Source organism: Parus major, chromosome 20 (assembly GCF_001522545.3).
Source record: "Parus major isolate Abel chromosome 20, Parus_major1.1, whole genome shotgun sequence".
NCBI classification, from domain to species: Eukaryota; Metazoa; Chordata; class Aves; order Passeriformes; family Paridae; genus Parus; species Parus major.
The window spans coordinates 1,777,861-1,804,732 of NC_031788.1; the positions used below are offsets into that span (position 1 = coordinate 1,777,861).

The following is a 26,872-nucleotide window of genomic DNA, read 5'->3' on the forward strand; positions in this document are numbered from 1 at the left end:
GAGTTTATGAAAGTGGGCTCTGGGAATGAGGAGAGCTGGTGTGTGCTCCCTTCCATACAGTAGCAACTGGCTCAGATTTGCAGCTTCCTCCCACCCCTGATCTCCCCAATACCATCAACCACTGGCTGAGAACTGGGATATAGTAAGTCCACTCTAGTTAGTAGCTGTTCCTTAGATTTAGCTGTTCCTGGCTATTAATTTAGCAGGGCTTTTCCTACTGTTTCTACTTGATCAGGAAAAGAACCTCAGTAGTAAAGTAGTGCTAAACCAGATCCATTTCCTCACTGGGAAAAGCTTTTATTTCATGCTGTGTCCAATTTCAGGTTGTTATTTAGCACCTTCAAGTAATTTTCACTGTCCCATTGCCTTCAGTAAGGCTGGGTTGTTCTGGGTGGTTACAAACATTGTCATCCTGGGACATCTGTCCCTGCAAATTGATGGAACCTGGTGATCAAATGAAATCAATGATGAAAGACTGTACTCCTGGTCTTCAGACAGCTCTGATTTGGCCAAAAGTAGTCAAGTATTTCTCAAATGTCTGCCAGACTAAGATTCTGTTAATGCTTTCCTTATTGTTACCAGTGAAAACACACTTCTCTTGTACATAAGGCGCCTCCTGCCCATGTTTTCCCTCCATTGTTGAGTCAGAAGTGATAACAGAGCACAGGCCATACATTTTTCTCCATTTATCTCAATCAGAAATGCCAGACTCTGAGTTTTAAATTTGCAATATTGTCTTCCTAGGCCCTGCTCTTTATCTTTTTTGCAAGGCTTCTATGACATGGAGATTGATGGAGATGCACAGGTTGCCTTGGGAAGTACAGATCACTGCAGAGGAAAACAAGGCATGGCTGAATAGATGCTGTACTGAGGACTCTGAGGTTCATGACTGAGCTTGTTTTCATAGCAGTCTTTCTTCCTGCAGATGTTATGAAGCTTCTCAGAAGCTATTGTGGGGTTTTTTTAGCCTGTGGAGCTTTTTGCTAAGACAAATCAAATGTAGTAAATGTAGCCTGGGAAACCTCAGCAGGGCTTGCAGTAGCATTGCTTGCCACTGGACAGCTTTGCACCGCTGTAGCAATTACAATTATTTTTCTTCGCTTTTAAAATCCCCTTCATGCCTGTGGTTTGCACACCAGATTAGGGGAAGCAAAAACAAACAATTGACTGTCAGAATAATAATAAACAACTCCATTCCTGTGCAAAAATACTTCTAGAAGTGGATGGGATTAAATAAAATGGGTTTAAGGTTCTGCAGCATCTTTTTTATGGGATGGGGACACCCCAACTTCTTGTCTACTTCCCTGAAACTGCACAGCAGAAAGATTAAATACTTTAGGCTACTTAGAAAGTTTGTACTAAAATTTTCACTTATTGTTCCATCTGCAGAGTCCAGAGACACTTTTCAGCAAACCTGGTACTTTTCTATAGCACCCTGGTTTTGGTTTCATTAACTGGAAAATCATTTCTGTAAGGGAGTATTTAATGGGTTACAGTCACAGCTTTGTGCTCTTTTTCCCTGATGGAGCAGCAGCAGTTTGCAAGTAAACTGAACAGATTGCAGAGGTTCAGGCACTCCTTAACTCCTTTTTAATTGGGCAGGAGGTTTTGGGTTGAGCCTGGGCTTCCTGTCACCACCTGCCTTTTTATTAACTTGTGTCCACTAAGAACAAACATTTGGTGGCCCTGTTCTTCCCTCTCTCCAAAACTTATGTCCTATATATATATATATATTTTATTAACAACTGGCTGCAGACTCCTTTGATCCTTTTTGGGGGTCTGTCCTACCACTGAGATGTCATTTTGGAAATAAAAACCAACATCTCTGACCACACTCCAGACTTGGGGGAAAGGAGCAGTGGTGGTGAACGTTGAAAGGAACACAGGGAAGCAAACCACCCACTCTGCTCACTTGGTGCTCCAAATATTTGCTTCCCAAATGGAAAAATTAATATGAATTGTATCACAGTTTTATAGCCAGGAAATCTTTGAAATACTAAAACCTTTGTGTTTAAAGTGGCCTGGCTCCGTCAGATATTTCTGAGGTCTTTCCGGAGAAGGAAGGACCCCTGGCTGTAGAATTACTTTGAATGCTCCTATTTTCACTTTAGAAGACTCTAAGGTTTGATTTCTTTCATCAACAAGTGAAAGAACATTCTTTCAATGAATTTAAGTATATATTTATAATATATATATATATTTTAAATGCCACTCTTATTTCTTATGGAACACAAAGAAGAGTGAAGATTCTCACAGTTCATTTCTGGCTATCACTGTTGTAAGTCACATACTGCTGTCCTTCACCTACTTGAGACAGTTGTGCACAGTGAAGGGGAGCCAATATGAGATTCCAAATGACATTTTTGTTGAGGAAACTTCCCAAAATGGCAAAGATACCACAAGAACACTGTTAAGTAAATCTAATAGATTAGCTAAAATGTGGAGAGTGATGAAGGTGTTATTAAAGAGTTATTAAAGTCAATAGATGATTTCCACTCACTCAGAGGGGTCTGCAGTGGACCACTAGGGAATGGTGTATTTTAGTCTTTTCCTGCCTTTATCTGTATTAAATGAAGACCACATGTGAAATGTGTTATGACATTAATACAGCCATTTTAGGGCTCCCATATTTCAGGCAGGGTTTCATCTTTAAGGATTTCCTGTATGGAAAGATATGTGCATATGCCATGGAACAATTGAAATAGTTTCTCTCATTTCACTGAAAAAACCCCAAAACTTGCAGAAATTACTAAAGCCTCCTTTTCCTTCTGGGAGACTGACTTGACCATATGTTGGCCATCTGCATATCATCTGAGAAATTTGCCAATAAAATCTTTGTATTACCTCATGTGCAGGCCCCACAGATTTCAGAGGGCCCTTGCAGAGTGGCTGATTGTGCTTTCCCGCGTGTCCCTGGCCTGGTGCTGCTTCTCCAGGTGGGAATGGTGTCCCACAGGTCCCCCTCACATCTGCTGGCCTCGCACGGCCGCTCCTGGGCCTTTGTGGAAATCAGGCAAGGGGCAGGATTTCATCTCCCTGTTCCAACCCTCCCTGCTGTCACTGTGCAAGAGGTGAAGATGCTCATGTTGATTCTGAAGGAGCAGGAAACCTTGAACTAGCCCATCTGACATTTGGGATGTCTGTGTGCCCAGAGCAGGGGTAATTTGCTGGTGAAGGGGGAGAATATCCCACCAAACCCCTTTCTAGCTGTGGAACTCCATTTTACAGCTCTCAGAGCCATTGCTGTGGGTGGCCACATGCACTGGGCAGCCCAGAGCCCCCCGTGTGCCAGGCTCACCCTGCAGCGTGGGCAGCCAGGGGACCCTGCCTCTCTCCCCCCTCTCAGCACACCCCCCTGCAGGGCTGAGCAGGGACAAGGACAGGGAGATTTGGAGCTCCAGAGGAGGCCACAAAGATGAGCTGGGAGAGCTGGGGGTGCTCAGCCTGGAGAAGGCTCTGGGGAGATCTAATTGTGACCTTTTAGTATTTTCAGGGAGCCACTATGAAAGATGGGGTCAGACATGTCAGCAGGGCCTGTTGTGGCAGGAGAAGGGTGGTGGTTGTAAACTGAATATAGATCTAAAGTAGATACAAAGATTTTGCTTTTTATGCTGAGGGTGGGCAGGCCCTGGAGCCCTGGCAGTGCCCAAGGCCAGGCTGGACAGGACTTGGAGCAGCCTGGGACAGTGGAAGGTGTCCCTGGCCATGGCAGGGGTGGAACTGTGTGGTCCCTTCTAGCCCAAATCAGTGATTCTAAGAACGAGGAAATGCACTGTGGGATTGTTGTGTGTATTCCTGTTCTTTGTGCTACCCAGGAGCTGCTGATGCCTTTGAAAAATACCTGTTGGAATCTGGGCTCTGGCAAAATGAAAGCTGAGAGAGTGGAAGTTGTACAAAGAGAGGAAAGAATTGTTCATGGAATGCCAAGATTCAGCAGTGCCTGTGTGTGTGCCCACCTGTGATGTCCTCAGTTGTGTTTTTATGACCACATTTATAAGGCTGGGGACTTCACTCATTGCCTTTTGCCAGAGCTTGCCAAAAGTGACAGGTGACTTTCTCACCCCCGGTTAGAAAAGCTTGTAGTGCTTCAAGTGGTTTGCAGCTGGCCCAGGAAGCAATTATTTCTTTCCAACTATTAAATTTACTACAAAACCATAAGGTTATATTTCTGGCTGGCAATGAATAGCTGCTTGCTGTGCATTCTTGGTTTTGGAAATAAGGTGCCTGTGGCAAATGTGATGCAGGTATTGCAGGGGTAACTGGGATTTTGGAGTGCAGTAACCACAGCAGACCATCTCACGTGTTTCCTGCTGGATTCTGGAGATTGCTATGTGGGGAGCACTGTCCAGAAGAGCAGGCTGGAGCTTGGAAAGAGACAGAAAAAAACTGTTCCTGGGTTTGTTAGGGGAATCCATCATTGATCATTTTCTTTTCCAGGTCTGACTGTACAACTCAAAGGCACATCTTGGACTTAAATAGATCACTGGGTGTGGACAAGTGTTGAATTGGTCTGTTTAGTGTGTTTAGAGAGTCAATTCTGGCCATAGAAAGGTCTATTTAATCTTAAAATGCTATGTTGAAATATGATTTAATGTTCTTTTGCATTGGCTTTCAGTACCATTTAATGTCTGCACCCAGCCAGGGAGTGAGCTGGAGGTGGCAGTACCTCCTGAGGAGTGTGTCCCACGCTGCTCTGAGAGGCCTCTTTGCTGGGATGGATGTCACTTGTGGAACAGAGCTCCCACAGAGTCACAGCTGTGACACAGCACACAGGAGTTCTTCCTTGGCCCCTTGGTTTGGTTATACAAATCTCCTGTTGCTGCTCCAATCATTCTTTTCATCATGGGTTTAATGCTGTCCTCATCTCAAAGGGGCCTCATTCAGTCTTTCACCACCCTCAGCCAAGGTAGCATCAGATACTGCTCACTCTCCTAGAGAACTTGGAAAAAGTCATTTTACAGTCCATCAAATCTTCCCTTCTTTCAGCAATTCCTACAGGCTTTGGTTGGTTTCCTTTTGGGGGCTTCCAGAGAATCTGAGCAATTAGCTTGGAAAACTATGATGTGTTTAGAGGTAGTTTGGTAGGTGTTAATTCTACCACTTGTTTTATCCATCAAGATAAACTTGGATTTTATGGGCCTTGGATGTGACAACAAGCAATCAAGCCAGGAAAATACAGTATCTGTTTTAAATTTACACAAGGCAGACAATATGTGGAGAAGCTAACTGATTTATTTCTGTTTCATCCCACTAACCTGTAATTGGGGTAAAATTTCCATTAGTCTCTAGGAGGACAATAGCTCTGTCACAGAGCATTCCTGGGACAGTCTCTACTCTTGAATTCCAGTAAGTTTTCAGTGGAGACATTTTGGTGTGTGACAGGTAAAAATGACATACTCCATCTTTGTCATGTGCATGTTTTATCATCTGTGTGCTGATGACATTTCAGATGGGACCCCGGGGGGACTCCTGCACTGACAAACATCCCCTCACTATAAATAACTGCTCAAACTAAATACATTGAAGCAAATATTTGGTGTACATATTTTGCTGATTTCTGCATCCTGTGTCAATACCTCATGCAATGTGATCTTTACCAATTCACTAAGGCTAATAACAATTTCAGAGTACTTGATTATATGTATTCTCTGGTCTGATAGATGAACTGCAAAGAAAGCAAAGCCTCTTTCTAATAAATTCCAGTTATAAAGAAGACTTATTAATAAATCAGATTTAAAAATACACTACAGATAGATGCTGTATTAAAAAGTATGTGCATATATGTTAAAAAACAAATTCCCTTACAGTCGTTGACAGCTTTTTTCCTTTTCCTTCATTGCCTACATGCACCATCCTGTCTTGTCTGGCTCAGCTGCCGTGTCTGTGGGTCCTTGGGTGGATCTTGGCACTTTGATTCCCTTGTCTGAGAGCCCCAAGTTTGTGCCACATCTCCATCAATGATGTGGACGATGGGGCAGACGCCCTCAGAGGTGTCCAGGCTCACAGGCCTGGGAGGAGTGGCTGATGTGCTGCTGTCCAGAGGGGTTGAGGCAGGCTGGACAGCTCAACAAGGAGGAGCACAAAGTCCTGTCCCCTGGGGAGGAGCAAGCCCAGGACACTCCAGGGGACACCCAGCAGGGAGCCAGGAAAGGCCCTGGAGCACCTGGTGAGCACCAAGCTGACCAAGAGTCACCAGGAGGTGAACAGTGCCCTGGGCTGTGTTGGGAACATTGTCACCAGCAGGTCGAGGAGGGGATCCCTCCTTGCTCATCACTGTGGAGCTCATCCCTGGACTGCTGTGTCCAGTTTGGGCTCCCCAGTGCTAGAGAGACAGGAGCACACTGGAGAGAGTCAAGCATTAGGAAACATTTCTTTTTCTGGTTTTAATGGTGACTGAGGGTTGCTGAGCATCGGGACAGGTTGCCCAGGGAGGTGGTGGAGTTTCCCTCCTTGGAGATGTCAAAATTAGCCTGGATGTGGTCCTGGGCAAGCAGGTCCAGATGGATGGCTTCCAGAGGTCCCTGCTGACCTCAGCCATTCTGAGGTTCTGCAAAGCTGGAGTAGGAGCTGCAGTTGAGAGCAGCTGCTTGTTGGATTTCTGGCTCTCCTTCCTTCCCTTTGCTCCCACTCCCCTTGACCATGGTAAAATATAATTTTTATGACCAGCTGCACTTCCTGGTATGAAAATTATCTCGTTTCCACATAAGAAGTAGTGTGATTATTGGTATGTTTTTAGTATCAATCAACAACAGCTTGTTATAGTTATGAGAATTTTGAAACAATTTGAATTTTGAAACTACCTAGTAAAAGAAGGAGCCACATTCTAAATTCCATTATAATGTATTGTTGTTCCTTCTCATCTTCTTTTTCATAATAACTGAGTAGCTTCCAGATTCCTGACCCAAGAAATCTGACTAAAGACACACATATATTTACAAGAATTCAAGCTTATATCAGACATGTCAATTGATGTGCTTTATAAAATGTAAGGAACACAATGACATTCTGTCATTATTAGGGCTCTTTCTTAGATTAATCTGACAACTATATATATATATATATCTAGTATGAACAAAAATTTCTGTCAATATCTGACCTTAGTTTAGAGTTCTGGGCTTTAGACTGATAATTAGAACTAAAAAAAACCCTTTATATGGCTTGAGCCCCTTTGGAGTGTCATCTGTGTCATCTTTTTCTGCCTAGAAGATGTTTGGAGCCCTCAGCTGTGTTTAGAAATAAATTAGGAAGCAACTGTCTTCTTAAACAGACCTGCACAGGGGATTAGAAAATTCCTGATTTGGATTAGAAATTTATGGCTAGAAAAAATCTGGTTGTGAAAGCTAAAGAGCACTGGAAGGGACCCTGGTGCAGGCAGGTGGAGAGAACAGGGGAGATGTGGGTTAGGCCTCGAGTGCTCCTGTGGTAACAAAGAATAGCAGTGGGATAAAGGGAAATGGCTAAAAACAAGGAAGAAGAACAGAAGAAAAAGGAGCATAAGGGAGCAGGGGAGAGACACTGTAGGTACAGAACAGAGGAGGTAAAAAGCAAGAGCTGGAGCCTGGCAGATAAAAAGTCCTTGATGTCAGGGACATTTTCTGGGTATGCTCCCTCCTTGCTCTCCTGGGAGTTTAACCAAGAAGGGTTTTCCTCCTGTATCTCAGATTTAAGGCAAAGAGCTTCAAGAACAAGAGAAAGAAATCTTCTGTTGCCTTGAGCTTCAGCCATCTCTTTCTGAGCCTTTAAGTGTTGATACAGCACGTGATGTATTTTTTCCCCTGGTTTCTGCAGCACTTGGACATTCTCACCTGAATTCATCCTTGGAGATGGTTGTGGAAGTTCCTCCAGCAAGAAAGGGCAAAGAAAAGGATTGATTGCTTGGAGTGGTTTGCTTCAAGATATACATGTGGGATATACATTCATCTTTTATTGATCATTCCTTTCTTCCTCAAAGTCCCAGATATATCTTCCTGCTTTTGGGATCTGTACATGCAGTGTCCTTGGCAGCAGGAGAAGAAGGGCTGAGGAGTTGATTCCTACAGATATGGGGGGGGGGTGAAAAAAAAATCTAATCTTTATATTCCAAGGCACAGATACATTTAGATTTCAAAAATATAGGCATGCCATACCCCCTGGAGTTACTGCCTGGTGGCAGAATGACCAAAACCCCTGAAGGTGGATGCTTAGTTGAGAATGATTAAAAAATGTCCTTATAGCCTTGGGTCCATCTTTTCAGGTGGAATAACCTTGTTATTGTTATTCTTGTCCTGATTTTTGTTGAATATGTGAAAATGGACTTCACCCCAAGCCCTGCATTTTCAGCCTGATACTTTGGCTGTGCTGAAGTATTTTTTCCCCCTGCAGGGAAAGCCAAGCTCTAGTCCCCCACTGGCCCAACCAGTCCTGTCTTAGTGGCCATTTGGCTGTCATGGGGGCAGGTTTGGTGGTGCTGGTTAGACAATTCTGCAGACTGGCATTAATATGACCCTTCAAATAACCCTCAAAACCCACAGGAATCCAGAATTCATCATAAAACACAGCTCTTCTGCTAAAAATGCCTAATCAATGCCTATCTCTCTGGTTATCTGCTCCCAGAATAACATCCAGTTTGTGCCAACATTAACCCCATATTAAAGACTGTCCACTGAATTTTAAGAGGGGAAAATTCAAGCTTCAGAGCTCTCTATTTTGATTACTATACACACAGGACAATTTGAAATATCCACTTGAGAAGCTAATGAAAGACAGAAGGCTTGTTGTGTTTCTGACTTGGCTTAGCACTTGGGGTTTAACATCAGGCACTGGCAGATTGTCTGGAAAATCCGGCACTTGCACAAAGCACAGTAGTGACAGCAGGAATTCAAGTGTGGCTTGCAGGTTTTGAAGGTTGGTACACAGTTAGCAGCAGGTGGGGGCCTTGGCTTTGGAGATACCTTGCGTTTAGCGTTTTTCTGGAAGAAAAAAACATGAGAATTCATAGACAGGTGAAATGAGGGTGGGGAACAGTGGGAGGTTCTGGGGGAATGAGCAGGTGGCTGTGGTAGTGGGAGCTGTGCTAGCAACGCAGAGGTGTGCTGGGGCTGGGAAATGGGAAAGGGTGGCTTGAGACCAACCTTCTGAGCAAAGTGACAAACCTCATTTTGACCATGACTGGATGGAGCTTTGGAAAGGGTCTGTAGGAGAGAGTGTGGCAGCAGCGAAGAAAGGGGTGCTAAAATGTACACAGGTGGTGAAGTTATCAGTAAAACCAATTAAGGTGTTATGTTTGGATCTCCCAGCTTTTCAGATGAGTAAAAACTCCCTGACATTCTCTTGTTTACTGAGCTGTGACACTGAGAGAGCAGGGGAGTGACTTGGAAATGCTCCACCTCATGAGCCCAGTGGCCCTCCACCCATGGGAATCCTGAGCTGCACACAGAGTTCAGGGAGTGGGAAAAGACCTCTCATCTCCCCCAGGAGTGCAGCCTCTCTGCTGGGGACTTGAAGAGGTGGAAAATTTTAGGTTGCTCAGCATGTACTTGAGACCTGGGAGAGATCTCTGGAGCCCAGCAGCTGCAGCCACCCTGTGTACTTCTGGAACTCAGACTTATGGAATTGTTTGGATGGGAAGGGATTTTAAAGGCCATCTCATCCCACCCCTTGCCATGGGCAGGGACACCTTTTGTTATCCCAGGTTTCTGTAGGCCTTGTCCAGCCTGGCCTTGAACACTGCCAGGGATGGGGCAGCCACAGCTTCTAATTTTCTTTCCAGCATTATTGTTTCACATCTATTTATATATTTAGAGCTTTAAGCTGTAGGTAAATTATTTAAATCAGGGAATCACAGTAAAAGCCTTGCAAATGAATTCACCAAGGGAAACTCTAGAATTTTGTAACAAACTATTCCAATCCAACAAAGTTTTCTGAAAAACCACCTACCTTGGAAGATTTCTTGTTCTCTGCCTCTTTCCTGCTGACTTTCTGGGATTTTCTAGTTAAATCTTCAATGAGAATAGCACAGCAAAATGTGGAATCAATGTTACAGAATGTTATTTCAATGAGATAATCCTATTTTTGTGTGAGAGAAAACAGCTAACTTCCATTGCAACCACATGGCTGCAAGTTTTGCAGTGATGTTCATCTCAGTTCAGAGTGTTTGAACTCTGTCACTGCTGCTTGTGCAAAACAGAAGAACAACTGATATTTGTATTTTAGAAGGGATTTTTACACATTGTTTGGTAGATGCAAAGAGTGAATTATTTCAGAGAAATAAAATTAAAGGTCTCTGTAAAAAGATTGGGGTGCACATGCACAGTAGTCACACGAACAAAAATAGGAAAAATCTTTAGAATTCCGTAATTTCTTCTGTTAAAAGGTGGTGCTACATGAATAATTTTGGAAGGAATTAACAAGTGTACACTGCTTTCCACAAGCAAAAACTCTGCTGATTTGGCATAAACTCTGTGATGCCACCTTTCATTCTGCAGTTCTTTATTCCTTCTCCCCCCATGACCTCATTTTACATAATGTTACTTGCAAAGGTGTTTCATTCCTGTGCCTGTAGCTTTGCTCTCTCTATATATTTGTCACCACTTCTAATTTTAGATATTTATAACTGTGTAATTTCCATGGGGCCTGTTTTGAGCTTAACACAGCAACACTGTTAAAGTGTGAGACACTTCCCAGCTCACCAAGCCATTGTGGTATTTTTGATACCTTTATTCTGGGTGTGAGTTTTGTAATAAGCACTACCTGTATGTAATGGATGATTGAGATAAATACCATCCACATCCCCACTGGAGAATGGTGGCTCCTTACCTATTCCAGGATCCTCTATAAATATATTTTTGGATATTTGCTAATTGCTAGGATTTACAGGGTTGCAGAATGAAGAATAAATATTTTGAGCTGCTTTGGGGGGGGTTTCATTTATTTATCTTGTATTATTATAAGTTAGGGTGATGCATCTCTAAGAAGCAGTGGAGAGAAATGTGTCACAGCTCAGCCCATCTACCACATCTAAAGCATGGGCTCACTTCTGTGAGAAGATGGAGAAATCAGTGGAAGGGATTGTATTTCATATCCCTGATTTTAATTGGGTAAAAAAGCCACTGGAATTGTGACAGGGAAGGCATCAAGGACCACAAGGACCACAAAAAATGATATAGCTTGGGAGGCTGCAGAACAGCACAAGCTTTGCTAAACCCCCAGTTAAACAACATTGTTTAAACTCAATGCTATGGATTCAGAGGTTCAGATTTCTTTGGAAATGCATGTGTGGGGCAACTGTTTCTCCTTAAAGATATGCTGTCCTGAGAAAAAGCATGTAAAAAATACAGGAAACAAGGGAAGAACCAGAGTGCTTAAAACTAAAGCTCTAAAAACCTGCAGAAAGGATCTAAACAAGAAAAGCTTTATTTTTTTTTCATTATTAGCATTTTGACACAGTTATGAATGTTCTCTAGTTGATTATCTCCAAACAGCTGTGAGCTTCTTGAGAGAAGAAATTGGTGTAAATAATAATAATGTGAAAATAATGTGTAATAATAATGTGTGAATTACATGGAAAGAGTTAGGGCAGACATGAAGAAAGAATTTTGTGAAGAGTTAAGCATCACCCTAAAGAGGGTCTTCCCAAGCAGGACAGGTGGTTATCTGCCAGTAACTGTAGGGATAGAGCTGGTCTTGTCTTGGATAGGTAAATAAATGACCCTTACAGTGCTCTTTTCTTCCCCTGTTTAAAGGCCAGGTAATCTGTGGTTATATTAATACCTGTTAATACTGTTGATTTTTCTGCCACAAGAGCAGACCCTTAAAACCAACCCTCACATGATGTTTTTTCTTATATGCATGAGATTTTTCAAAGGAAGGTTATATTAGCACAAAACCATTTTACTTCAATATAAAAAGGCTTATAGGGTGATAGGAGGTGAAGTGAAACATGTAAAACTAAAATAAAATGTATAATTTTTTTTTCCTCTAAACTGAGATTTACTACATTGCCATTCTTGGGTGGTGCAGCCACCACAGATGTGCATCCTATGAAGCCAAGCAAAGTTATCCAAATAATCCAGAATAATTAACAGCAGTGTTTCCTGTTAATCCTGTTAATTTGGCACCAAAGGGCAGGTTTTACTCACCTACTATGGAGATGGGTGGAAGATCTGAGAGGTCCATTTTGCTCCTTCTGGACAGGTTGCATTCTGTCTTCTCCTCAATGACCAAGTGGGAATCAGCAGCTCTGAACAGGCTGTAGCAGAGCAGGAGGCTGAGGAAGAGGTTCTTTCTTGCCATCGTGGGGAGGAAAAATTCCATTGTCACGAAAACCAAAGTTGTTCAAAACCTGTAAAAGTGATGCAGGGATATGAATCTCAGCAATGGTTTCCTGTCACATTGTGCAGCTTTAGCAACAAATCTAACAATTATTTTATTTCCAGCACCTTGCCTCTGGTATTGGAATACCTCAGATTGTAGTCATAAGAGTGGAAAAATGCTGTCTCAAATACAACTCCCTGAGATGGTCTTTTTTCCTGATTCTTTTCTCAAAAGGTTTATTTCCTGTAAGATGTGATGATCCTCCCAACTGAGGAGGTTTATAATGATTAATATATGGCCACGGGCAGAAACTCAACCACATCAACAAACTTTACCCAGAAAATCTTGTCTACAAAATTGTGCTAGAAAACAGAAAAATAATGACTTTAAACTCTCCCCCCCACCCCTCAAAATTGTGTTTCCTGTTAATTTTCTGGTCTTAAAAACAAATCATGAAGTGATATCTTGTTTTATTACAGCTTCAAGTGGCTGCTCTAACCCCGTATAAATCACAGCCATAACTCATGTGAGTTATAAAAGGCCAGTGCCGTAAAGTGTTTATGTGCCTTGGGGTTATGCACTGAATAACTTCCAAGATGTGGCGAAATCTGGGATTTGGGGATACTCATGGAGCCACCTGAGCTGTGGAGAGAAGCCATTCACCTGAGATGACAGCCCCTGCAGGTAACACAGACTGTGTCACCAGCCTGGACTCCTTTTCTTGTACTTTCTTGTATTTTAAAGCTGATGTTTATTTCAATGTGCATCAGTTTTCTGCAGTGTCATGGTTATGGGAGCCTTGTTCCCCCAGAGGCACTCTCAGTCTCCAGATTTATGAGTGGCTTTGTGTCAGTGAAAAGCTACTGGATGCAGTAAAAAGAGTGAGTGAAACCAAATGTTTTGGGCCATTAATCTGGTTGCAATGACTTCATTACCGGGGAGTTAAAAGATGAAGAGTTTCTGCATTGGGAGGGCTTCAATCGGTCACTGCTGCTACACCAAGTCTGTTCCACACCTGCTTTTATAGCCCCACTGACCCATGCTTCCCTGGGAGATGGTCAGTATTATGCTTCTAATTCCAAGTGCTTGGGATCAGTTCTAGAATTGTCTGCTCTGCAGACCATGATCATGTAGCAAATCAGTGCTGGGGCAATTGAGGCTGCTTCCACTGGTGGCTGTAGCTGTGCCATGAGGACACTCAGCTCTGCTCTGGAGCCAGGCTGGGAGCTGGGGGGAGTTCAACCTGGAGAAGACAAGGCTCCAAGGAGACCTGAGAACCCCTTCAGCTCTTATCTAAAAGAAGAAGAGCAACTTTTTATCCAGACAGAGAGTGACAGGGCAAGGCCGAATAGTTTTAAATTAAAAGAGAGAGATTTAGATTGGAGACAAAAGTTCTTTACTCAGAGGGTGGTGAGGCACTGGCACAGGGTGCCCAGAGCAGCTGGGGCTGCCCCTGGATTCCTGGAAGTGTCCAAGGCCAGGCTGGATGGGGCTTGGAGCAGCCTGGGATAGTGGAAAGTGTCCCTGTCCATGTTGGAACTGGATGGGCTCTAAGGTCTCTCCCAACCCAAACCAATCTGACAGTCCATAATTCACTCCTGGATCTGTCTGGACTCCATTGGGATTTGCAGGGACACACTTTCTGGATCCTTAGTGGTTTATACATCTGCATGAGCTGCAACTGAAAGAGATGTATCTGAGCCTGGAGTTTTACAGGGGAGGATTAACCTCTGAGGAGGCAGTGCTGCTGTGTCTGCACCTGAAATGCTGCACAGCTGGAGTCATTCAAAGCAGAGGTGAAAGTTCAGACCGTGGCTGGATCAGAGACTGTGGGTAGGAGTCTCCTTTGAATGAACTGATTCAAATTTTGTCATATGAGATGTGAAGAGCCTTTGATTTGATCTTGAATCACCTCCAAGAGGAGAGGGTGCATCTTGTTAAGAAGATTCCAGTAACCAAAAGGAACAAGTCCTGCCACGAGAATTTTTTGTTGTCTTGGTAAAGTCATGGGCTTGAATTTTCAGCTACTGCAGTTTAGCAAAGTAACAAGGTGACACTTATGTGTTAATTCTTAACCTACTCTGATCTTGCAAACAGCAGCTCAGCCCTCGCCTATGGCAATTGCCCATTTATAATGGGAGTATGTGAAAATATTTGCTAGGTCAGTATCCTACCCTGATCTTTTTCTTATCTTCAGAAGAGATGCCCTTTTATTGGCTTTTTCTCATCTCCTTTCACAAAAGATGTCCAAACCTCACTGAGATTTCTTAATGCTTCCTAAAGGCTGCTCTAACACATACCTACATGCATAAATAACCATTAGGTCTTAACCATTCAGGTTGTAATTAGAACTTCTTTTCATCCAGCTGATTTTACCAACCTGAGTATCCCTGGTGGTCTTCATATCCCAGGTAGATGCTTACAACTCATAAAAGAACTAAATAATGACTTGTGTGCCCAAAAGCTTGTCCATGTTTTCCAAATATACATTGGTCAAATATAAAATATTGCCTAAAAATCTTAACCTGCAAAACACGAAAGTTTCCTGATTTTTCAGATCTAAGCTTAAAGGGATAAAAGAAATTTTTTTAGGGTGAAGGTGATGAAACACTGGCACAAGTTATGCAGAAAGGTGGTCATGCCCCATCCCAGAAAACATTTAAGGTCAGGTTGGAGGGTCTTTGAGCAACTTGATTTAGATGAAGATGTCCCTGTTCATGGCAGGGGAGTTGGACTAAATTACCTTTAAAGGTCAGTTCCAACCCAATCGATTCCATGATTCCATGATACAGGGCTTGTTTGTGGCAAGTGGATTTGGGCTCTGATTCTTTCCTTGCCCTGAGCTGGAGTGAAGAGAGCAAGCTGTGAGCTGGAAGCTGTTTTACTTTGCACATAGTGCTGTTCATGCTGCAGATTTTGGTTTTTAAAGCAACTTTTTTAGCCTTGTTGCAGGATATGTTCTGTAAGATACCTGTGGTGTTCAGGTCAGCATGTGCTGCCCACCTGGAATATTGGCTGGCACAAAGCTGCCCCCAAGGTACCGTTTAAACAAGCTCACACCCCAAAATGTTGTTTCTGTTGTATTTCCTTCTTGTCTTTATCTCAGAAAAATTGACAATGGATGTGATTTTGTCTGAGCAAACAGTAAAATTTTACAACTGACATCTGTTCACTTCAAACAGCAACACCTGAATGATGGCTGGGGTGGAAATGCAAACCTGGCTTGTTTTGAACCCTGGTGCACATGGGGGTTTTTAGTTACAAGCACTTGGGTGGTAGGGATTCTACAGCCCTGGAGTGAGTGTTTGAACCCAGAAATTGCACATGTTTGGGGAATATGCATTTGATTTGCAAAACTCTATCCATTAACTGGAAAAGCAATGCTTCCTGGAGCAGCAGAGTCTGCGAGGTGTGAGTGGCTGAGTTTATGGAGGGTTGAAAGAGGAGGAAAAGGGAATCAGAAGTGAAGTTAAAAGGTGTTTGTGGCCCCAAACCTGCCAGAGCTTGAGGAGTGTTTGGACAATGCTCCCAGGCACAGGGTGGGATTGTTGGGGTGTCTGTGCAGGGCCAGAAGTTGCACTTCTTGTTCCTTGTGGGTCCTTCCAACCTCAATATATTCCATGATTCTATGATTAGTCTTGGGTTTCCTCTTTTTCATCAAATTGCAAAACCCTTCCCTTAGTTTATTTTCTGGCATTAAAGAGAGGATTACTTTTCCATTTTGCCCATTATTTTCCTTCTGGGACTAATCAAAGGCTGATTAAAGCAATCAAACTATTTTCCTTACCTCTAGCTATCTTCACATCTGTTTCTGTCTGAGCACTTAAATTTAAAAATTTATTTTCCTTTTGAGCCCCTAACAATTTAGAATAGCTTTAATAGTGGAATCTTGAGAGGAGGGTTCAGATTTCCCTAATGTTAAAATGGGTGAGGAAAACTTTAACATAGGATTTTTCAGTTTTTGGTTCTGGAGACACAGTCTTGCCCAGCAATGAAATTTAAGCAGTGAACTTTAGTTGCAGTTTAGCAAATTATGTAAGGAAATAGTTAACAAGTTGCAGTGGTCTTGATTGTCAAGGGAATGACAGAATTTTATTTAAAACCAAAACAAAACCAGACATTTGAAAGTTTGTTGACTGTTGTTAGAGATCACAGTACTCTTTTCTGTGCCATTGTCTCTCTGCTTTGGACTATTATATTCAATATATAAATAAAGCATTTTAATATTTTCCTCAATTGTTGTCTTTCACAAGCATTTTTCCTGAATGTAAATTTCGAAAATGACATATGATGGGAAACAACTTTTTTCTCTTTCTAATAATCTATTTTTTTTTGTGATGACATATTAGAAGTCTTAATGGAAATTTCATTTGCTTGGAAACAGCCTGGTATATACAACAGTTTTGAGGAGATCTCATTTCTCGTCACAGCTGATTTCACTCTGTTCAGAGATTTATTTTCATCTACAACAGAGTGAAGAATATGAGACATTCATGCAAAAAGTCTGCCATGAACACTGGAAGGGACAAGTTGAAATTTTCTTAGACAGATTTTCTGACAACTTCAGATTGACTCACCAATCAATCAGTATCTTTATAAAGAGCTGAAAACAGATGCTTGGGAAAATGAGATGTTAAAGCAGGTGAACAAAGACCTATAAAATACAGAAAACCATCTTACTCAACACTCAGTAAATCTTCACCTACACTGGGCTCCTGAGCTTCTGCTTTGAAAAGGATCCTGGAATCATTAAGGCTGGGAAAGAGCTCCAGGATCACTAGGTCCAACCTTTGAACAAACACCACCATGCCCACTAAACCATAGGAGAGGGCAGAAAAAAAGGGAATGCAAGAAAAAAAAAAAACAAAACAAGAATTAGTGTCTGCCTTGAAAAGTGTTGAGATTTTCATAGGGTGAGGGACTGAAAAATTTGGGAAATGAAACACGGAAGTTAATGGGATGACTGGGGATCTCCTGAGGGAAATTCCATGGTCAGCTAAAACTGTCCCATCCATTCTGCAGAGCAATCCCACCTCAACCATCAGGTTTCAGCAAAGGATAGCAGTAAAAAGGGAAATGGTGTGTTAAGGAGCACTTGGAGGGAAAGGAATGGATCCCCCTGAGAAAAATGGAAATCACCAGAATTCTGCTGACTCAGCCACAGGGCTTCCTCTGCCTTACAAATTTCCTAACAACAGCTTAGACTGACTGCACAGAATGCACAGAGATGATAGGTGCTTCTTCAAGGCTGTAAAGATGTGAAAACACATGAGGAAAACCAAAGAAATAGCTGCTACTCCTCCTTAAACTACAAAATAATTGAAATTGAAATTTATGCAAATTGTGCAATTGAAATCGATTGAAATCGTGTCCCCACATAATATCCTGGTGCCTCTGTTTGGATTCTGGCCTGAATCTCACTGAATTTCAGTTATTTCACTCAGTGCTGGGGGACTGGGCTGGTAATCTCAAGTGCCCCTTTTTGGCACAGGCCTGCTGGGCACCTCTGAGAGAAAAGTGACACACCTTGCTGAGAGTTTTTGGTGTTTGGGTGGACACCTGAACTCCTCAATCCCCTCCCCATGTTCTCCCATGCCCCCCCTGAACAGCTCTTTGCCATCCCAACCCAGCACATCTGCCTTTAACATTATTAAAATAAGAGGAAAGTTGAGAAAATCCTTAATGTGGAAATGTGACTGCAGATTGGAAATACACTCAACACATGCTCAATTTCAGCTGGGTTAGGGTGGGGTCTGCCCTTTATTTGTTGAAGTGGAGCCTTGGAAGCATGAGAAGGGAAAAAACAGGATGTTTCTGTTTTCCCATTGTGTTTTGGTTTTAGCTCTTACACCATTTGGAAATTAAATTTTCATGCTCTTCAAATCCAATTGAAAAGACAAATTCTTGAGTACATCCAGAAGAAAAAAAAAAAAAAAATGAAAGGAATTTCTAACTTTCAGATTTCCCTAATGTTAAAATGTGTGAGGATGCCCCAGCCCTGGAAGTGTCCAAGGCTAGGTAGGAGGGGGCTTGGAGCAACATGGTCCAGTGGGAGGTGTCCCTGTCCATGACAGGGGGTGGAACTGCATAATCTCTAAGGCCCCTTCCAATCCAAATCATTCTGTGATTCTATGATTTTATCATTCTACACCAGGAAATATGTTTTCCTCAGCATTTGGATCTATTAATGTTTTACTCAAGTTCCACTTAGCAGTTGTGCCACCATTTATGTTGGTAGAGGAGAACCCAAACAGGTTGTCTTACACAGCTTGCCCTCAGACTGAGATGAAGGCTTCTCTGGGATTGCTCTCAGGTCATTCTCATTCCTTTGGTTCTTCCAGACTCTATCTGGTCTTTTGTGTATTTTTTTTGTCATTCCCAAGTACAGGGGCCTGGCCCAAGAGGCACTGTCTCTTCTCTAATTCCTCTATACTGACCCCACAATCAGTTCACTAAAGTGAGTTGTGTTTGTGGCACAGAGAGAACTGCACCAGAGAGAATTCTGTAGTGTTTGATGCAATATGCTGTTTCTGTGCAATTTTACCTTTAACATTTTTTTTAACTTACTGAACTCAATCTACTCTTCTTGCTCCTTTTATTTCAATTTTCTAGTCCTACTTTCTGTTTTCTTTCATTTTCAGACATCCACTGTTCCCTGTTACTTTTGACAGAATTCCTTTTAGAAAATTTTCTCTTTCCTGCTATGTATTTAATTCTTTTTCCTTTGCACACTTTTATTGCTTCCCTACCTTTGTCCTCAGCATCTCCAGCTGGATAATCCTGAGGAATGAAGCAGTGAAACTGGATGAGATGCAGCAGTGCAGAGGTCACATTGAAACACTTTAGCTTTAGAGAAAAAACCCATTATTTTCTGAAGGTAATGACTTCTGGATTTCAAATGATAGAGGAAGAACTGGCTGTATTGTTAACAGCATGACCAAGAATGAGAATATGATGCAGCTGTGTATAAAAAGGCAATTGAATCCAGGGTGTCTAGAGAAGTATCTTGTAACTAAAATATGAAAGTGTTTAATATTGTATGCACATACTGGTCTTCATTTAGAGAATCATGTCCAATTTTGGTCACCCATGTGGAGCAAAAATGTGTGTAAGTCAGAACAAGTGCCAGCAAAGAATAGTAACTGCTCGAGATAAAAAGTGATCCAGCAACACCTCCAGTAGTTCTGTGCTTTACCCCCAATTTCCTTATACTCCACTGGCAAAAGTTCCTTTTTTTGCATCAATCCTTCCTATGATTTCCAAATCTTTGGGGCTCCTTGATGCCTACAGAGCAGTTATGAAGGTCAGATAATATAAAAAGATTTGCCATGTGCAGGAATATGAAATGACAGGCATAATTTGGCTTGATATATTTAAAACCTCTGATTTACAGATGCTGTATATATTATTGTGTACATAAATATAAATGCAACCATTTTTAACTCTGTGTGTGTGTATGTGAGGGAGGGAACAGCTCAGAAACATCCTGTGTGTATTTTTCTCTCAGTTTATTAGGCATATGTCAGGCTGTTTAGACCAAAACCACTTGAGCTTGGATAGGCTGGAAATGAAGAAAACAAATTTCCCTCTGGAAGATCTTCAGCTGAGTTCTCTGTGCCATCATAGCTCAAATTCCAGGTAAAAAAGGTGGGAATCACACTTTATGGCAGTGAGGAGCCAAGACTCACTGGCTTTCAGAGACAGCTGTGGTAAGACTGAAGAGTCCTCTTAGAAGAAAAACTTGTCCATCACAGCCTCTGCAACTCAGGATAAATGGCTCTGCTTGTTCTCCTTTCTCCTACTACCTGCTTGGAGCCATCCCTGCTCAAATGCTCTGTTCTTTGTTCAGGATGGAAAGGTTCAGAGGAGATGTAAGGGAAACCTTTGCCATGTACAGGATAGGGAAGCACTGCAATTCTTGCCTTGAGATATTCAGTTTCCAAATTCAGGGAAATTTAGGAATGAATTGGATGTCTGTCAGTCAGTCTGCTCTGACACTTCTCATATTCAAAGCTAACACAGATTCAAGAAGAGCCCCCAAAGCAGAGAAAACTGCACCCTCCCAGGAACTATTCAGTGTGATGGTACATATAAAGCACCATCAAGAGTTGGATCCTTGTCTCACTTTCCATACAGATGTCAGATGCCACAACTGAGGATGGAGTGACTCTGAAAACTAGAAACAGATTAATAACATAAATACTCAGACATAATTAACATCTAAGGAAGTAACTCTGATGTGAGCTGCATTCTACCCAGGTGGAGAAGGCCCAGAGAATGAAGAATTCTAAAGCCTGTTTGCAGGGATGGGGACGAATGATGTGGCTTTTGATGAGAGCTACTGTGTTCATTACAGTGTTTGCAATGGATTTAGAAGTGACTACTGAACCCATAATTTAGATGAACCTTGAGAAAGTAGCCTGAAATCCCCAGAACAGGACTGGGTAAACAAAGTGCTGCTAAATACCTAGGAGGGGAAAAGTTGTAATGAAGCTGCAGCTTGCAAAAGCAAACAAAACCATTGGGATCACATGGTCTGATTTCTTCCAGGACAGGCTGGAGACCCTGCCTAGATTTCAGTATCTCAGGCTTAGCTGAACCAAGTGATAACATCTCTGGTAATTCATTGCTCTAAATTTGTCTTATTTCAATTTCTAGGAACTGAATCCTTCTAAACCTTCTTCTTCACTGTGGAAAATGTGTTTACTTTCTTTTTCCCCTCCTGAGAGGTGCTTGAATGAGCAAGTAACTTTCTAATAATCTCCCAGCTCAGGTGAACAGGTTGAGCTTTAGAATTGCTAAATATAAACTACTTCTCTTCCAGTTCTTTGGTTGTCCACATGGTTCTCCTGTTCAACTTGCTAATTTTACATTACAAGCAGAGGTAGTGACCTTGACTGTGCTAAATAATCTCCTTACTCCACTCTTCATCTTCAATCAAGTTCTCTACCTTCTACTCCAAAATTTTGCTAGAATTTGAGGCAAGCCGATGCCCACACAACAGCTTAATTATCCACAGGGCTTGGATCCATGTAGCTTAATTATCCACAGAGTCATTAAGTCAGTGAAAATTATCTGTTTATTCCCTGTCTTACTGAAAGTGAGTTTCTCACCCAGCTTCATCAGTTTAACAATTAGTAGATAATCTGAGATGGCTATTTAGCCTTCCTCCAAGGTGCAACTTGGAATTTAAGCTGTTTCTGAAGAGCATAATTTTGTTTCCTGTTTTTATTTCTAATTTTTTGTTTTAATACCATCAACCTCTTATAATATTTTTTCCATTTGAAATGGCATGTGTTCTTGGTCCCAGGTTTGTTTGGAGCTGAGTGACAGGACTCTTCAATTGTTTGAAAATGTACTCATGCCTTCATACTGAGATTTAGGGTTTTTTTTTTTTAATTTTTTTTTTAACATTATTTAAGTATTCTATCCTGTTCCTCATTTTCTGCATGTTTAGATATTTCTACCTCAGCTGGGAGAAGCCTAAGATATTATGATTTCCAGCTCTATGGAACTGTCTCTAGAAGGGTGAGCATGTAAGAAGAGAAACCAGGGAAGTACCTTTGAATATTGTTTGAAAGAGGAAGCTGTCAAGCTATTGCTGCTCCATTTTTCATTTTCTAGAGAAACACCTATTTTAAATACTTATCCCTTTGCTATCTTGTAAGAGCTTGCCTTGTCTTGTAAGATGTTACTTTTTTGACATGTCCTCCTCCTCTCTTCCAATTCATGACTAGGTACAGGCTTTACAGACATGAATATGTGAGATTTCCTGTTGGTACTCCCTTTGAAGCATCTGTTGTTTTGTGGCTTGTTCTGTTCGTACATTCAGAAACAAATCAGCTTTTATGTTACAATCAAAACATCTAAAATGTGAAATTGTTGGGGTTTTTTTAATAGAATATTTGGTCTGTGATTGGTGGAGGCTGATGGTGGATTCATCTCTGAAATCCTTTGAGCAACAACAATCCTTCTGGCTATGGAGTAATGTGATAACTAAGAGCAGTTGTTAGTTTGTATCTGGTGGTAAAAACAACAGGAATTTTCTGCCTGTTCCTGCTGATCAGTTTTAAGCAACTTCCTTGACAGTCAGAGGACAGAGCTGACAGATGTGCTGAGGCTCATGTGATGCCTGTTTGCTGAGGGTGGGAAGCAGAGTGAGGAACAGGAGCTGTGGTGTTGGCAGAGGTTCCCACTGTGCAGCACCTGCCCAGGAGATGGGGTGCAGCTCCAGGAAATCAATCCAGGCTGTTTCATCCCAGACTTATTGGGGCCCTGGGTGTTTCTTCCCTGCTCAAAGTGATGGGGCTGGCTCTGATAAAGCCCAGCTGAGATCAGGATGCTGGGACAGAGCTGGGAGGTGCCCCCCAGGCACTCCCTCCTTCCCTTGGATGCTATGAAGAAGGGAGGAATTCCTGTGCAGTGTATGGCAGTCACACCCACTGGGAAACCAAGGGAAATTTGAAGGGGCTATGAGTAAAGGGTTAAATTTAAAAGAGGATGCTAAAAATCTTTAATTTGTATTCCATGTATAATGGAGTTTCTAAATATATCCTTTTTTCTGCCTGTGTCCTTCACATCCTCCACGAGAGGGTCTGACTCAAATTACTCTTGGTTTGTAAACACAATTGCTTCTTGAGGGCACCACTTGTGTATTGGTGACACGTGTTGGCCTGTCCCAGCTGAGAGTGCTGAGTGGCAGGAAAGGAAACGGAGATCTTCCTGGCTGCTAATGGGGAGAACAGGAGATTTCTGGACATTCCTTCCTCATCCTGGCAAGGCTGTGTTATCCTGACTGTGGCACAGACATTTAAGAACACTTGGAGCTATTGGATTTGCACGGAGTAGCTGCAAACTTTATCTGTTGTGCCCACATGTCCCTGCTAGATATGAGGAAAAGGAAAGTAAGAATAAGGTTATTTGTGTTGCTCTTGTCTGTGCATGGGAAATACTGGGATCAGGGACTCAGATGTCGTGTCCCATGTGGAAGGAAGATATTTGAGCAATCCTGGTTATCTGTGCAAGGCCAGTGAGAGATCTGGACTGTCTCTGCAAAGCGCTGGGAAGCACAGCTTTTCCAGGGAAGGAGGGAAATCCATGTGTTGCCCAGAAGTGGGAAGTAAGGATGAAGACATCCTTCTGGAAGTGGCATATTAATGGACTAACTGCCCACAGGCAAACAAGAAACATCTAAGAACAAAGTAACGATGAACAAACATCCAAGAAAAAAAGTGTGTTGTGCATTTGGGCTGAGAAATGCTGTTTTGGGAAGCAGGAATGAAAAAGGGATTGGGATTGAGGTGGAAATGAGTTTGCAGTGTAACACTACTGTCAAAAGTGAAAACTGAGCTCTCAAATGGGAAAACTGGAGCAACTTCAGTAGGAGGGGGGATATTTGAGATTGGTGTGGCTGTGTCCAGAAGGCACTCCCAGAACACCACTAATTTACTGGAAAACACTTGGATAAACCAAAGAAATTGAAAAGTGTGTCTTAAAAGAGCCTTGAAGCTCAATTCCTGAAATTCCAAAGGGAAAATGGAGTGTTTTGGAGTGTGCTTGGCAGGACTGAAATGAGAATGGGGAGAAAAATGAGTTTTCAAGCAAGATGACAAAGTTCTAATGAGATGAAGCTGCCAAAAGTAGAAGCCAGATCCAAAACATTTCCAGGACTCGGACCATTCTGGTTCAGAAACAACTGTACTATAGAACTTCTGCCTTTGGCTTTTCTGCTACAGAAACTTGATTTTTTTTTTTTTTTTTTTCCCCTAAGAAATACAGCTTCTAAGAAAAATTGCTGGAAATTTTTTTGCTTGTGTTATGGGCTAACTAATGACTAGAATGTCAGTTTTATTTATGATCTTACCAGTCTCTGAAGCTGTGCCAGGTGTGTGGATGTTCATTTCAACTCCAGAATTTTGAGGACCCATACAATCACGGAGACAAAGATGTTGCTTTTACACTTATGGCAAGTTTTTCTACCAACTTGACCTACCTCTTTACTTATTTATTTCCAAGTGTTTTTTTTTATTATTTTTATTTTCATTTTAGATTTTTTTTTGTTTTGTTTTAGGGTTTTTGTTTGTTTGGGTTGGTTGTTTGTTTATATTTTTTTTAATCTTACATTTTGAGAACTCTGAAACCACTTTAGGTCATGGAAAATAAGTTACCTCCAGAGTGTCAGGTATTGAGTCAGACCTATTGAAGCAGCCCATTTAAAAATCTTAGGAATATGCTGAAAGAATGAGCTTTGAAATTCAACATATATTCCCATCTCAGTGGGAAACTTAAATAATACATACATAGATATTATTTATATATACATATTATATGTGGTAACATATGTTACATCTGATGATTTACTATGGGCTACTGGATGGTTCCCCACTGGGAATTGGCCACTTTCTGAATTTTTTTTTTTAAGCAAATACATTTCCACCCACAAAAATCATGGATGTCTGTGTCAGCTGTGCCTTCCCAGAGTGTTCCCCCAAAAGAACATCCCTGCTGCCATCAGCAGCTGGATCTGGGACCTGCAGCTGCTCCGAGCACAGCTCTCCCTTCCAGGGCTGCTTTCCACTGGCCAGGAAATGGCTCAGCTATGGGAACTTTTGAAAAGTTCATGGCAAAATTAATTTAAAATTTTGCTCTGCAGGCAGATAGGAAGAGGCTGATGTGCGCACACAGACATTTTTAATTGGGATATTTCTACTGTCAGGACAAAATCCATACTTTCTATTTTGCTAAACAGTTAAAGTTATCATGCTGAACGGATTCAAAATGCCTAATTCAATACTATTTGTAATGTAATGTCTTTCTCATTATCCCAGGTTGTTTTTCTAATGGCATGAGCATTTCAAAATACAGAGAGAAGCAAATGGAAAAGGTGCAGCGAGTGTTCCCTGTGGAGAGTGCTGCCTTCTGTTTCCTAATGACTCAAATTCTATATACTCACTGCAAATTAAATAAAAATTTAACCACTTGAGTAAGAGAAAATTTGAAGAGAAATTATCTGATTTGAAAGAAAAAGAAGACTATTCCACTTAGGTTGGGATTTTTTTCCATTAAATTGGGGTTTTTACTAAAAAATTCGGGGGTTTTCCCATTAAATTGGTTTTTTTTCCTAAAAAATTTGGATTTTTTTCCATTAAATTTGCCTTTCTAAAGGAATGTTATTAATATTTTTAAAATAAACGATTTAATATTTATGCAAATATCCTCCATGAGCATGTACAATTAATTAACAATGTGTTAATTATTTATTCAAGGGTTTTAGTAGGTGTTCAGTCTGCAAAATACTGGGGACTGATTCACGTGTATTGGTGTCTGTGTGTAACACATTGAAGGGAATGCTAAAGGAAAAAAATATATAATTAAACTGGCACAATCCTTCAGTTTTCCCTGAATTGGGAGTTTTACATGTACAAGAAAAAGGGAAGATAATTAGGGTAAATACTCTGTTATTTGTGTATTTTTGCATTTGGACTAGAATGCTGTGAAAGCTTTCTGAGCCTGCTTCAGTGGGAAAAAAAATAATTAATGTGTGAAGTGGGAAATTCACTGGGAAGTGAAACTCTGATATTTGGAAAGCAAACATGGGATGTTCTTGAGGAAAAAACCCCAAACCAGAATGAAAAACCAAACCCAACAAAAAAGGCTCCAAACCACCACCAAAACCAAACAACAAAAATCCCCCTCAAGCCCTAGTAAGCACCAAAAGACCTTTCTAAAAGAGATTAAACTGTCTAAAATGAGAGACTTCAGACTATCCAAGTAAAATGCCTGGAATTTTTAAGGAGTAGGCAAGGGACAGTGCAGTGATACCTCTGCAGGGCTTTCCGTGGCTTGGTCAGAGCCTTTCTCACATTAAGAAGATGCCCAGAAACTCCAAAATTTCCAAGCACAGCACCAAAGGCACTTTAGAATGCAGTGTGCTCTCCTTTGCCTTCATGATGTGGCTGAAAGGCAGCAGAAAGAGAGCTGTAAAGTATAGATGGAGAAATAAAGCGGGGAAAAGTAGACAAAAATCTGGACAACAGAAAGAATTTCATAATTTTTGGAGAATAACAACCACAATAAAATCACCAATAAAATTTTTCATTTTTCCGGTGATTGCAGGGACTATAAAATTGATGGAATTGAGTAGCAATTGATGTTAAAAGAAAAGTTCTGGTGCTGCAAACAGCAATCAGAAATGGTCTCTGCATTTTCATATCTTGTTAACTGTGTAAAGCAACTATGGATCACACAAAATTAAAGAACATTAAGAATACCAATGGAAGACTGGAAAATGGGATATGTGTAGTATAGGATTACTTTTTGTGAGGTGCTACAGAGAAAGCTGACAGGGCAGGTCAGAAAAATCGTTACGGTCTGCCAGTTAAAGAAAAATAATATCACTCCTAAAATAGATAAAATCCAATCATTCATCTTACAGGAGTTATGAAAGCTTCAGGAAAATATTTATTTTAACAAGATATCATAATTTTATTAGATAAAGGCTAAAGACAGGAATTAAATAACGTCGCTAATCGATTGGAACAGTGTAAAAATACAACTCGGGAAATGTAGGTTGTTAATTTTA

The 26,872-nt window shown here is 41.4% G+C and overlaps 1 protein-coding gene across 4 annotated transcripts in view; it reads right to left on the bottom strand.

Annotated features, from left to right (window-relative positions):
* Window positions 1-5,212: 5,212 nt before the first annotated feature.
* ASIP (agouti signaling protein) overlaps window positions 5,213-26,872 on the bottom strand; it is a 31,576-nt gene continuing 9,916 nt past the window's right edge. For 2 of the 4 annotated variants that reach the window (XM_019008718.2, XM_015647934.3), the window contains exons 2-4: window positions 12,117-12,319; window positions 9,916-9,977; window positions 5,213-8,948 (exon numbers count right to left, since the gene is read on the bottom strand). In XM_019008718.2, coding sequence (XP_018864263.1) covers window positions 8,772-8,948; window positions 9,916-9,977; window positions 12,117-12,291 — 414 coding nt within the window. In that variant the 5' untranslated portion in view covers window positions 12,292-12,319 and the 3' untranslated portion in view covers window positions 5,213-8,771. Of the gene's footprint in view, window positions 8,949-9,915; window positions 9,978-12,116; window positions 12,320-26,112; window positions 26,247-26,872 lie in introns of all 4 variants that reach the window. The other 2 variants (XM_019008719.2, XM_015647935.3) reach the window with 2 other exon arrangements.